The sequence below is a fragment of the Paroedura picta genome, chromosome 9 (assembly GCF_049243985.1).
Source record: "Paroedura picta isolate Pp20150507F chromosome 9, Ppicta_v3.0, whole genome shotgun sequence".
Classification (NCBI taxonomy): domain Eukaryota; kingdom Metazoa; phylum Chordata; class Lepidosauria; order Squamata; family Gekkonidae; genus Paroedura; species Paroedura picta.
Window position 1 is genome coordinate 44,797,680 of NC_135377.1, and position 14,266 is coordinate 44,811,945.

The 14,266-nt window shown below is 42.9% G+C and overlaps 1 protein-coding gene across 5 annotated transcripts in view; it reads left to right on the forward strand.

Annotated features, from left to right (window-relative positions):
• The window catches only part of OSBPL1A (oxysterol binding protein like 1A), an 84,065-nt gene that overhangs the window by 780 nt on the left and 69,019 nt on the right, over window positions 1-14,266 (forward strand). For 2 of the 5 annotated variants that reach the window (XM_077352578.1, XM_077352583.1), the window contains exon 1: window positions 3,606-3,751. The exons of 1 other annotated variant lie outside the window; for it this stretch is intronic. In XM_077352578.1, coding sequence (XP_077208693.1) covers window positions 3,739-3,751 — 13 coding nt within the window. In that variant the 5' untranslated portion in view covers window positions 3,606-3,738. Of the gene's footprint in view, window positions 1-3,489; window positions 3,570-3,605; window positions 3,752-4,018; window positions 4,215-14,266 lie in introns of those variants that run through there. 2 more of the 5 variants (XM_077352579.1, XM_077352580.1) reach the window with 2 other exon arrangements.

A 14,266-nucleotide genomic window follows, 5' to 3' on the forward strand; every position in this document is an offset into this window, starting at 1 on the left:
CAATTAGTCACACCTTGAATAAATATTTTTTTGTCTTAAAGGTGCCACTGGACTCTGGTTTTGTTTTATAATGCAAAAAGCAGTTTTGTAGTCACCGCCATGAAGAGTTGCCAGAGCACAGAAGCATTTCCAGTGTTTTCCATGTAATGATGTAACAAATAGGTTTGCTTAACACAAAGGAGAGTTTTAGAAGTTTCTTTGCAGGTGTCTAAACAGTAGCCACTTCATGCTTCAGGTAGAACTGCACCAAGCCTCTGAGAGTGCGAACAAACAGCTTTATATGCTGGGGGACAGCTTCCTCAGTACTCGTGTGATCCTTAGGTGCAAAACAGTATTGCTGCCGTAGCTTCAGTGCTGAAGTGTGGTGGAGGCCATGGGGAAAGTGCTCTGGGGCTTTCCCACATGCAACTGGTATACATTTTCAGAATGGGTCTCTACACCAAAAGCATATCTATCCAAACCATTGATTGCTGGAGCACTATGATTACATGTGACTAGTGCATTTGCTTTGATATGAGATGATAAGAATTGAGGGCTGGTGGCAGGAAGGAATATACTTATCAGGATGATGTACCTGTGAAAGTGGATAGATGCTTTCCGCCTTTATTTCAATATTTTAAATTTTGTATTATGCAAAAGCATCAGACTAAGAATACTTGATGGGCTGTCACATAAAGCAGTGGTCCCCAACCTTTTTATCACCGGAGACTGGTCAACGCTTGACAATTTTACTGAGGCCCGGGGGGGGGGGGTAGTCTTTTGCCGAGGGCTGCCACCGCCTGAGCCCGTGCTCCACTTGCTTTCCTGCCAGTGCCCCTGACCTCCCACTGCCCACTGGGGGGCGTTCCAGCAGCAGCTGCGCAGTGCCACGCCGAGGGGGAGCCCCAGCTATGGCGGCCGCTGGAGAGCACCAAAGGTGAGCCCGTGGCAGGGCAGCCCCCAAGGAAACAGCTGGGGAAGAGGACCCGCAGTCCGGTACTGACTGATCCACGGACCAGCACCAGTCCCCGAACCGGGGGTTGGGGACCACTGACATAAAGAATGGAGCAGAGTTTTCTGTTGCTTGAGAGAGTTGGACCAGAACCAATGGGTTGAAAGAAGTGGTACGGTGCTTGGGATGAAGGTTGTAACATGTAAACACAAGAAGTTCTATTCTAGCCTTTCAATAGTACTGTCTATTGTATTTTTATGTTGTGTTATTTTCACCAATAAAACTTTCCCAGTATGCATTCTACCCTTTTTATGTGTCAGCCTGGTGTCTTAATAGGTGCCACAGTTTAAATATGGAGACATTCCAGCAAGCTTTGTGCCAGAGTGTCTAACTTATTTTGCAATGCTTTATCTAAAGAGAAATTACACTGTTTCAACACTTCAGATGCGATTATGGTATGCATAACACATAGGGTTGCCAGCTGTGGATTTGGAAATACCTGTATTTTGTAGGTGTAGCCTTAAAAGGATGAGGTTTGTGGAGGGGAGGGACTTCAGTGGGGTATAATGCCATAGAGTCCACCTTCCCAAGTGGTTATTTTTTCCAGGTGAACTGATGTCAGGGACCTGAAAATCAAATGTAATAGCAGATCTCCAGCCACTACCTGGGGGTTGGCAAATCTAATAATATTATTAACAGCTTTTCCACTGTATTGTGAAGGTATACTATAAGATTACTTTCATGTACAATAGATAAAACTGTACCTGAGCTGGATTGAATTAGGGTAGAAAACATACATTGGGAGTTCGGAGCTAATTTATGCAATCAATTTCATATTTATTTCAGTCCACATTCCGGTATTATGACAAAAAAGATGTTGGATCTGAGAGAAATATATTGTAGGTGGTTTTACCAGTTCACCTACTCTTCCTTATATTCTAAAAGGTAAAGGTATCCCCTGTGCAAGCACCGAGTCATGTCTGAACCTTGGGGTGACGCCCTCTAGCGTTTTCTTGGCAGACTCATTATGGGTGGTTTGCCATTAGCACAACCTTGAGCCAGCTGCTGGGATCAAACTCCCAGCCTCATGGGCAGAGCTTTCAGACAACATTTCTGCTGCCTTACCACTCTGTGCCACAAGAGGCTCTTTTTTCCTTATATTCTAATAGCATCTAATTAGTCATTCTCATTTGTTTTGATTTTTTCCTCTGATAAGATAGTCTTCCAAAGAGTTTCTAAAAAATAGTCAGTTTGTTTCTTCAGGGGAGGGTGGTATATATAAATAAATAATGTGTGTGTAGATAATGCATGTTAAATTCAAACTGTACTTCACATGCACACTGTTTCTCTGCACTAAGAAAAATGCATCATGTTTAAAATGTTTTAATATCGCACAGGAATGGTTTATTCATGTGTAGGACTGGGCCCTGTAATCAGTGTGGGAAGGTTCTATATCTGGTGAACTTTTAGCTTATCTGCCTAGGCAAGTCTTAGTGATGTAATTATGCTAAGGTCTACTGATATGTGTTTTATAGAACACATTTATCTTATCCAGAAATTCTGATCTTGTGCAGAATGAAATGTGCATAAATCTGTCAGTAAGTTAGTTGAGCCTATCTGTTCAAAAGATTATGCTACAACTTGGGGCATAGTGTCACAAAATAAAGCTGCATTCCAGTATATATTTACATTGGAGTACACTGAAATCAGTGGAGCCATAGCTGAGTTAGGTTATATACATTAGGTTATAATGTTGGCTTGACCCACGGTTATCTACTGAATTCACAAGTGCTAATTAAAGTGCTTTTCAGCCCCTCTCTGCTGAGTGTACCTATACCAACAAAATGTAGCTTGAATTCACATATAGGTGTATGTCTGCAGTTTTGAGTGCACTTGTATTAAGCCTCTGAGTTGCCTACGTAGGAGAAAAAATTATCTGAAAGTTCACTTCAGAAGGTGGCTGCCTGTGTGTTGATTAAATTGAGCCCCTGGGGCAAGATCGTACCTAATCCACACTTTCAGCTGTCATTTGTATCCGGACACAGTTCGAAGTGTTGGTTTCGATCAAACAAATGGCTTAGGACCCTGATATCTCAAGGGCCACCTTCTCCCATACAAATGTACTTGGACGCAGGTTTCTGGCGTATTGCAGTTTTCTTTGCATGTAGCATCCCTTCAGTCTTCTACGTTTGCTATTGGCTTCATCTGATACGGCGTGCCTTAAACATAAACAGTTTTTATGCACACGAGGTTTCATCAGCATGGCCCTCTCGAGCATCGGCGCTCACGTGCTTTAAAAGAAGCATACTGCCATGTAAGCCCGTTCACAAGATCAAGGTTACACGAGCGTCTGCATCTCAAAAAAGAAGTCCCTTTTTCGCTGTTGAAACGCCTCGGCGATCAACGGCGAGAGCGCCCTGCAGGGCTCCGCCGCCCCTACGCTAATTGCCGCGCGTCCGCCAGGCCGGGGCCGGAGGAGGGGCTCCGAAGCCGCCCGGGGGCTGCGCCGTCACGTGCGAGAGGGCGAAGTATAAAGCAGCCGGAGGGGGCGGGGCCAAGGGGGCGGGCCCGCGAAGGGAGCGGCGGCGCTTCGGAGGAGGGTCGCAGAGGCGGCCGAGCGGGATCGCCGCCCAAAGCGGTGAGAGGGGTTCGCTGGCTGGTGGGAGAGGGCGGCGGCGGCGAGCTTTGCGCGCTCCCGCGGGGAGGGGTCTGTGGTTGCAGGGCTAAGCACTCGAGCATCTGGTCCTCATGTGGGCATCTGGCATGCTGTTGGTGGCCGCCTCTCTGGCCAGGCTCAACAGAGCGGGATGCAGAGCCCTGGTAGGAAGCCGCGGGGAGGTCCTTTCATGCTTCTGCCCGGGGGGGGGGGGGGGGAGAGACGTGCTGCAGCTGCGAGCTCCGCGGCTCGGAGGGCAGTGGAAGTGCTCCGAGGCTGGCTACTTGGGGCACCTGTGCGCCCTTCACTTTCTTTGCCAGGGAGTCCCTGGGTGCGTCCTAATTTATAGGTAGTTTTAAACGTCTGGGGAAGGCAGCGCACTCTTCCCCTTTAAAAAGCAAAGTCACGGGTGTCTCTCATGACTTAAGTATTTCGTGCTAAGTTTGCTGAGTTGTCCGAATTGGTTCCGTTCCTTAAGCGGCTCTTAAAGACTAGAGGGTTGCTTTCGTTTGTCTCGTTTTCGCTTTTTGAGCGCCTGTTGGGAAGGGTGCGGGCACCTTAGGACAGATTGTCCCGTTCCATGAAAAAATTGCATCTGCTTGTTCGTGTTTGTCGTTTGCCTGTCAGGTTTGTACCTTTCCCTTCAAGGATCTGGGGGTGGGGTTCTGTTTTATTTTCACAGAAAGCGTCTGAGTTGCTGAGACAGTGAGTGGCTAGAGGTAACGCTTAGTGGAGTGAGGATTTGAATCTTGGCCTGCAAGTGTTAAAGGAATCTAGGCATTGTTTAGAAATAAGGAAAATCTCCCAAGTCTGTAAGGATGTAGTCATGCACAATGCTACAAAAGATTCTTTGATAGCATTACCTGTACGCACGTGTTCATAAGGGACTGTTTAGTGTAAAAATGCCCAAGCATGGGTTCAGTCACAAAATATGTATGCAACCTTGAATTAAATGGTCTCCTGTGCAGGGGCCCTGGCTCTGTGGTAGAAGGTCTGCTTTGCACACAGAATATCCCGGTTAAACCCTGGCATCAACAGATGGAAAGGATCAAGTACTAGCTGATGTGAAAGATGTCTCCCTGACAGCCTGAAGGACAGAGTATGAATTTCTGTGTGGCACCATCCCTGCTAGTTTTGCTTGTTTTTATTCTGCCTTGCCTGCAAGGAGATGAGTGGGATGATACTTGTTTCTTAGGCCACCACTTTTTTCCTCTCAGTGTCCCTACAGATATATGTTAATGACTGCTTTCAGGTAAGCCAGGGAGCTTCGTGAGTGATAGGGATGTAATGGCTCTTTTTCTATAGAAAGCAGAATTTTCTCAGTTGACATTCATATATATATTACTTATAAAAGATCTAAGAACTAGTTGGAACTTATTTTAAGTAACAAAGCATGTGCTGTATTTTTTTTAATGCAACTCCCACTAAATCTAGGGTACACATACCCAATGTACCTAGAATTAGGTACATATGCAATGTGATATCAAGATTAGAACATCAGGGTTTACCTGAGCTATTGATCAAGATAGCATTTTTTGTGTTCGTCCCATATTGTCAGCTGGCCAGTAGGGGACAATTAAAGAAATACTATGGATTGATGTCTTTTGAATGAGAAATCCAGGCATAGAGAGGCAGCATCTGGGAACCTGATGAGATCAGCAAATGGAGTCATCATGTATGTCACTGTGATAAACATAAATGCAGTTAAATGTGAACATTCACCAGCCATTGGTAAAAATAAAAACATGCTCATTTTTCAAATCTTGAACACCTGAACATCAGACAACACAAGCTTTTGAATCTGCTTTTTGCTATTTGTATACAAGTATGAGTGAATATAAGATAGTAAATGATAGGTCACTATTTTTTAATAAGTGTTGAAACAGAATCCTATTAAGTCCAAAAAGCAATTGAAAGGTTCCATGGAATTCTAGTTGGAAGGGTGGTCTGTGGGATACTTTCGTCCCTCAAACAAGGTAACTTCCTTAACGGGTGTTTGAGTACATTTGTATGGGAGAAGGCGGCCCCTGTGATAAAGACAGCTGGGTCCCTTGTCAAAACTCTGTTGCAAAGTTGCCATACAGTTTTAACTTATATTGGCCTCCTTGTAATGCATTGTTTCTCTGAAATACTTTATTTATTTATTTGTACATCAGTTTATAGGACCTCCCCTCTCGGCCCAGCCACCTTCGGGCAGTGTACAACAATTTTAAACCAGCAAGAATTAAAACCAAAAATCAATCAGCCCAAGCAACATCAGTGTCTCTTGCTTCCAGGCCTCTGCACATAGCTCTCCCACATCACTTGCCAGATCCAAAGATGTTACAAGGCAGAGTGTTTTTAAGGGGGAGGGGGGTTTCTTAGATGTTTCTGGTGGCCTGGCCTCAACCAAAGGCCTGATGGAAAGAGCTCTGTCTTGCAAGTCCCGCAGAACTGGATGAGCTCTGACAGGGCCATGTCTCTTCTGGGAGCTTATTCCACCAGGTTGGGGTAAGGATTGAAAAGGCCCAGGCCCTGGTCAAGGCCACGCAAACCTCTCTCAGGCTAGGGACCACCAACCTGTTGGAACTGGCAGAGTGTTATGCTCTTCATGGGGCATATTTGGAGGGGTGGTCCCTCAGGTACACCAGGTCCAGACTGCAAATGGTCTTATTAAAAAGAAACAAAGCAAAAATATCCCTGTAATGGTGAAAGTATCAATTAGTGAGTTTCTTTATAATCCAAATGTGAAGCTTAGTTGCAGTAGTCTCCTTTAAACTTACTTAGTGCCTCTGATATAATCAGTCTATGTCTTATTTGTTTGTGCCAATGGCTTTGTGATGATTTTCCAGACACGGTTTAATGCCAAAGTTAATGATTATAAGAAATCTTCCAGACGAACTGCATCTTCCATTAAGGTCCAATTTGTAATGTGCCTCATTTGAATGGGATGGCAGTTCTGTGTCTTACTCTTGTTGGATGCAGACCATCTGAGTGATCCTACTATAGGTTACCTAATTTGCCAAAAGTCATGCCTGAAATATTAGTTGAGAAGGGAACAAAAATATACAAATTCATGATGGGTGACTGGTTATTAGAATAGTATCATGAAAAATTGTGGTTTTGAGCAGGTTTTTTTAACAATCATTTTTTTACAATCAGTTTTGAAAATTGAGGCAAGATCTGATATTGAAAGATTCTGTTCTTGGAATACTGTAATAGATATGGTAAAGAAAGGAGGCAGAGTTGAGGAACCCTACAGAAAAAGTGATCAGTCACTGGTAGAATTTGGAGTCACAGTGCTGGGGGGAAAAACACGAATCAACTCCATAGAAAAATTAATTTTGGAGAGAAACATAGGAAACAATTGCTTGTTGGGGGAAACAGGTTATTATGATGGATGTAGGGAAAGATATTCAAATTTTGGATGCTCTTGGTTAATAGAAACAACTTGAAAACCGAGTCAAACAGAAAGTAGAGAAATTTTATAATATAAACCAGATGGGGTTTGGAAACCATTTAGAAGACCCTGAGTTCTTGTTATAACTGCAACACTTACTGCTCTTCTCTTCTCAACACTTACAGGGCACCAGGATTTTATATCCAAGTAATATCTCTTCTGAAAGGATATGCATATTTCAAGTACTCAGATGGTTAAGAGAACAGAATGCAAGTTATGTGGCTTAGCACTTCATATCTGGACTTTACTAGTCATATTCTACAAACCTCTAACAAATTGACTTAAAAATAAGCACCGGATTAAGTGAAGGGAAAATGGTACCGTCCTGTGCATAATAGATGCTGCCAGTGGCACCAGAATGTGCTGCATTCCTTTTGGTCATGCCATGAGTATCTTATGAGCCTTATTTATATTACTGGGAGACGCACCCTATCTGCCTACCTTGCAAAGTTATTATGAAAATAAAATGGAGGCGAGGAGAACAATGTAAGCTGCTCTAGCTTATCCTTGGGGAGAAAGGAGGGTCATAATTTTTATTTGATTTTTTATTTGATTTCTGTGGTGTACAACCTTACTTTCCCCCCCTGAAAAACATGCCTCCATGTGGGGGGGGGTCGTCCTATACGCCGGGTGCACTTCAGTTGGGATAGACATAGCTGCCCATAGTGGCCCATAGTACTGTATTTTGAGTGGAAATGTTGGGGGTCGTCTTATACGCCCAGTCGTCTTATACGCTGGCAAATATGGTAAGTTAATATTTAATTATATTATAATATATTATAATATATAATTATATTATAAAATATAATTATATTTGGAATGATTGGTGGAATGAACTCCCGGAGGAGCTACGGGCCTTGCGGGAGCTTACAGCATTCCGCAGGGCCTGTAAAACGGTCGCTGGATGAGGCTGGGCTGCAAGGAAGATCTGGCCCCCCTTATAACAGCGTGACAGCAGTAGCATAATGTAATAAGCACCCTCTGTTTTCCATCACCCATCACCCCTCTAGAATGGGTTATCTGGGGTAACTTACATAGATATTATTGGAGTTTTTGCCGCATCTGTCTTATTATTTTATTCTGTGTATTACTGCATATTGGGATTTTATGGATTTTATTGGAGGTTTTATGCTGTGACTCGCCTCAAGCCTCCGGGGAGAGCTGAGTAACAAATCTAATAAATAATAATATTAATAATTATTATTATATATATTTAAAAATAATAAATATAAATGAAATAAGTTAAATACTCCTGCCCCTTCTGTCCTCCTTCTCCCCTTGTTTCCTCCAACTGAACATCTTACTGGCTACGAGTCATTACTGTCTACTGATGCAACAATGATAATTGTGATAATTAAATTGTTTTAATAGTTTACATTTGATTGCTAATTGTATTGATTTATTGGATTTTGCATCATGTAAACTGCCCCAAGGCAGCACTACTGAGGGGGGTGGTATAAAAATTCCTTAATAAATAAATGTATGTATGTCGTATCTTAGGAGAAAATAATTAGGTATGTATATGGACCATTATGCACGGATCTACTTCAGGTCTGAACAAGAAATCTGTCAAATACAATCAGTAATAAATACTATACTGACAGCTACTGTGTAGTGATACTTCTTATTAGGCTTTCATTTGGGTTTCTGTGTGCATATGTGTTTTTGTGTCCATTCCCATCTGTCCCTAGCTTTGGTAACCCAGTGGTGTTGGGGGGGGGGGGCAAAATTATCCATATTCCAGAAGCTGAGGGTGTTTGTATCTTTTAAAGAGGGGAAAGTAATCATTCTTTACCTAACATGAAATTCCAGGACACTGCATAGTGAGATTCACTGCGTCCTATGCACGAAGGCCTTCTGAACAGCACAACACTCATGTCCAAAAGCTGGAGAGGCTGCAATTTTCCATCTCTCCTTGTGCTTCTGTTGTTTTTGCTCTGGGGAGAGAACAAGTCACTTTCCCTTAGCTAGCGTTCCTCCCCCTCTCTCCCACCAAAGCATCCAGGACCCCATGCCTAAGCACCCTTGTGCCATGCTTGTGGCTCACAATAGACTAATGTTTGGTGAGGTGGACTTAAAGGGTTTGACAACCTCATTTTAACCTTGAACATGCACAGGCAATTATAACACAGGTAAAAGGAAGTGCTGTTGTCAGTTTTATTTTCACCGTCCACAGCTGTGTGAACCAGATTGCACACCATTCTTAAGAAGTAACTGAGAAATCATTACTGTAACACAGAAGTTCTCAACCTTCCTAATGCCGTGACCCTTTAATATAGTTCCTCATGTTGTAGTGATCTCCAACCATAAATTATGCAAGTGCTCTTTCACAGAAATTAAACCAAAACTGACCAATGGCGTGAAGATCCATTGTTCATGATTGTATATAAATTGTGTTTTTTTTCCCCTGGGGTTTCTCAGTTCAGTTCTGCCTCTTGTCTCACCATACCGATCTCACTGTTTTCCACTGGTCCAATGCCCCATCTCAATCTACCCCTCAAGGCTGTTGTGTGGATGTAATGAAAAGGGAGCAATGTCAGCCACTTTGGGACCCCCTTGGGGAGAAGGGCGGGGTACAAACTGAGAAACGAAAACCAGTGATTTGGAAGAACAAAAATTGAATCCAGGAGGAGGAGCAGCAACAATGGCGGTGCCCCCTTTGGCCAAGCTGCTTGCCCTGCCGCGACCCCTGTGAAAGGGTCATTTGAGGTCCCATTCCCCAGGCTGAGAACCACTGCTGTAACAAGTCTTGCTACAGGAAATTACCTAGCCCCCCACATTGTCAGTTTTGCTGCAGTTGTGGTCATTCCACTGTAGTGGGATTATGCCCACAATTTGAACTCCAAGGAGGTTTAGCAGACGGAAGGTTACTGTGGAAAACAAGGGATGCAGGGATAGGTGACTAATAGATTATGTGCAATCAAAGAGACCACAAGCTCAGTAACACAGTAGTGCTTTGCCAGTTCAGACTTCAACTGAAAGTATTGCACAGGTGATATAATCTCCAGGATCCCTTAAAAACCTGCAGTTTAAAATTGCAAGGCTGGGATCTGAAGCTGGGGTAAGGGAAAAAATGCAACAATTTGGAGGAAAGGTTTGGATTGCAAATGGCGTAATTACCAGAGAACATGCCTGTGTAGAAGCACCCCATGAACCCAGATAGGATTTACATAACTGTGATGCTGAATTTAATGATGATGTTTAGTAGGATATGCGCCTTGAGGCATGGCACGTCTACAATCTCCTCATTCAACAATGCAAAGCATGGGTGAGAGCGTGGGAAATATCCTGAGGAAATGCAGACATGTTTTCCCCAGTTTGGCGTGGGGGTTAAGAGCAGCAGGTTCTAATCTGGAGAGCCTGGATTAATTCTCTGTTCCTCCACATGAAGCCAGTTGGGTTACCTTGGGCTACTCACAGTCTTCTTAGAGCTGTTCTCACAGTAGTTTCTCTCAGGGCTCCCTCAGCCCCACCTACTTCACTTGTTGCCTGTTGTGAGGATAGGAAGGGAAGGTGATTGTAAGCCACTTGGAGATGCCGTTGGTTACTGAAAAAGTGGGGTATATTACAGTGGTCCCCAACCTTTTTATCACCGGGGACCGGTCAACGCTTGACAATTTTACTGAGGCCTGGGGGGGGGGGGTAATCTTTTGCCAAGGGACGTCACTGCCGCCACCTGAGCCCCTGCTCCACTTGCTTTCCCACTGATGCCCCTGACTTCACACCGCCCGCTGGGGGGCACTGCTAGCAGCTGCTGCTCAGTGCCACACTGAGGGGGACCCCCAGCCATGGCAGCCGCTGGAGAGCACCAAAGGTGAGCCGGTGGCAGAGTGACAGGGCAGCCCCTGAGGCAGCAGCCGGGGAGGAGGACAAGGAGGAGCTGCGGCCCGGTACCGACTGATCCACGAACTGGTACCAGTCCCTGGACCGGGGGTTGGTGACCACTGGGGTATAAAACCCAACTCTTATTCTTCCCATAGCCCCATCTTGCAACTCCCTGTTCTGCCTGATCAGAGAAAGTGCTCTCTGCGGCTTGTTCAGCCCAAATGCTTTCTGTAGTGCTTATTTTGTTTGTGTGTCCAAGAGGGAAAAAACCTATGTCATGTTTATATTATAAGGATCGTAATGCTGTAAGAAATGTCACATTTACCTAAACTGGGACACCAGTTGTACTCTGAAATAGGAAAGAAAATTAGAGCAAGTATTCGCTTGATTTTGTACCTGTTTATTCTTAAATAGAGCATATTGAATAAATCTTTGTTGGTCTTAAAGGTGCCACTGGACTCTGATTTTGTTTTGTTAACAGTGTTCAGTTGAACTTGTGCGAGCCTAAACACGTCTATTGCAACAACTTTTTAAAGCCATGTTCATCAATTTAAAATTTAAATTTTATTAACTCAGTTGCTTTCAATTTGTTCTGCTAGACCAACAAGGTCTAGTACATCTAGTACATGTACTGATTCAGTACGCCTGAACAATAGTGTTTCTTTTTTTAAAAGCAAAAGTTGCTAACAATAATGTTTTTAATGTATGTTGAGGTTTTCATTTTTGTTTTGAGTCAAATAACTTGAACTTGTTCTGGACATGTATTTGTAGAACCTCTTTAAAGGAACTGTACTGAAGAATTTAAGTGCTGTAGGTGGTGTCTATCAATTGAAGACTGGAGGGGACCAACTATAAATCTGTGGTGTAAATCACATGTACTGTACAGGGGTCCTAAGTAGGTCTGCTCAGAAGTAAGTCTAATTTATTTAATGGCTCTTACTCACAGGATAGTATTTAGGATTGCAGCCTAAAAATGCAACAAATAAACACACAATCTGAAATATTTACCAGGGGTATTTTGCAATACCAAAGAGAGTTGTGTCTATATATGAACTATGAAACAAGATAAATGATTTCTAAAAATATAAATATACTTCAATCATGCACAGATCAGCTATGACTTCCTGCCTGAGAAGTACTTTTATGAAGTCTTGATGTTTATACGTGTCCTCATCACACTGTCTTCACTGTTGCTCCTTTTTAAAAAAGATTTGCTGCTACAACATGCTGAGGATCCTAGTTTACAGTTCCAATCCCATTTGCAGAGATGATGTGACAGGTGTCATGTGTGCTTCTACCCACAGGAAATAGTGAAGAGATTACTTTGATGTTGTGACTGACACCATATTGTGGGTAGTGGCTACTGTAAAAGGGCCAAGAAGCCATTTCAGCACACCAGTTGTCTTGTCAAACATGTAATGTAAATGGACACTGCTTTGTGCCACATCAAAACTGCCAAGAATCAGTGCTCTGAATAAATTGTTGTCAGTCATAATAGTCACTGACTAGCTTTGGTGCTGCTTTTGAAAGCTCATCAACAGTCACTGTAGCCTTTAAAGCTGTGCCAGTTGTCTAGACAACATTATGGTACCAAATGTTGTCCTCCCCATAAAATGGATAATTCTTTCATTCTTCATATTTAGCTGTTGGGGGAAAACATGCCTTGCACTTTGTACTGGATCCAGTTGATTGGCAGCACTGGTTGAAAAACATACTGACGCTTAACATGAAAAATTCCTGGAGGTTGTCTGGGAGGTTGTACCAGGCAATGAATAGACACTAAAGGGTAGTCAATATTTCATGCTGTTGAGCTGTTTTTCAAAGACAAGGAAACCCCACTCAACATAATGGCTTGTACAACTGATGCAGCACCATCAGCGAGTTGTTGCTGCCCTTGGGCGTGTTGCTTACTTGAAAACAGCAGTGCCCTGCCAAATGTCTTTACCATTCATAGTGTCATTCATCAACAATATCTGGTTGCACAAGCCTCCGTGATTGCCTGCGCAAGTCATTGCACACTGTCTTTATTGCAGTGAATAAAATTAAAGCCCATTCTCTCAATGATCAACTATTCCAGTAGCTCTGTGTTGAGAAAGATGGAGATTTTGAATGTTCACTGCTTTGTACTGAAGTTCATAGGCTATCAAAAGGCAACTTATGTGAGATCCTTTTTATGGCTCTTTGACATTGTTGTGGAATTTTTTAAAGACACAAATGCTTTGTTCAGTGATGAATTCAAAGAGATCAGGCATGACATTGCTTACTTGTCAGAACTATTTTCAAAGTTCCATGAAATTAATTTGCAGTTGCAAGGAAATGAGGTCAGGCTTATTAAGGCCAAATCTGTTGTCTCCATTTTTATTTCCAAGTTGAGTCTATTCAAGTGCAAAACAGACTTTCACAAGCTGTACCAATTTCTGAGCATATCAGAACTAGAAAACAAAGGTGGAATTCAAGATGATGATTTGTAAATTCTTGGTGACTATTTGGATATGCTGCACTAAGATGTATCTGGAGTAATTTGAGGATCTTCTTTCAGTGGATATTCCACATTGGATGATAAATCTGTTTTCAGGTGTTTACAAAGTAGAGGTAGAGGAAGAATAAATTGAGCTCCAAAATTACATTGAACTGAAGCAAGAATTTTGGATATAGGAGGAAATTTCTGATTGCTGTCCTGCACCATAGGCAATGGTTAAGAAGCTTTTTGTTGCATTTCTAACATTGTATTTGGTTGAATTAGGATTTAGTGTGACCATCCAAGTTCTGTCCAAGCAAAGAAACTGACTTTCGCTTAGAAGAAGAGTTGGTTCTTATATGCCACTTTTCTCTACCCGAAGGAGTCTTAAAGTGGCTTACAGTCACCTTCCCTTTCCTCTCCCCACAACAGACACCCTGTGAGGTGGGTGTGGCTGAGGGAGTCCTGATATTACTGCTCAGTCAGAACTGCTTTACTAGCGCCCTGGCGAGCCCAAGGTCACCCAGCTGGCTGCATATGGGGGAGTGTAGAATTGAGCCCGGTTTGTGAGGTTAGAAGTTCGCACTCCTAACCACTACACCAAACTGGCTCTTATTAAATTAGTGATTTAAGACTCCTGCTTAATTACTTTAAACTAGGAATTGGATAACTGGTAGCATTAAATATTGATCACTTAAAAAATTTAGTGAACAGTGAAGGAGTTACTAAAGGTGGTATCTAAGATTCTTTCTAAATATTATCAGACTTTGAAAAGTGGTGTCACAGGATCTAGCTCATCGATTTTATTGAATAAAAAGTTGGATTTTGAATTAATGTGCATAAGGCCGTTTAAGTATCAGAGAGAATGTCCCTCTAAAGAGAACTTCATTGTGCCAAAATTGGTGAACCCTGACCTCAAGGAGGCACATCTGGCCTCAACCTGGGCCAGGCTATTTT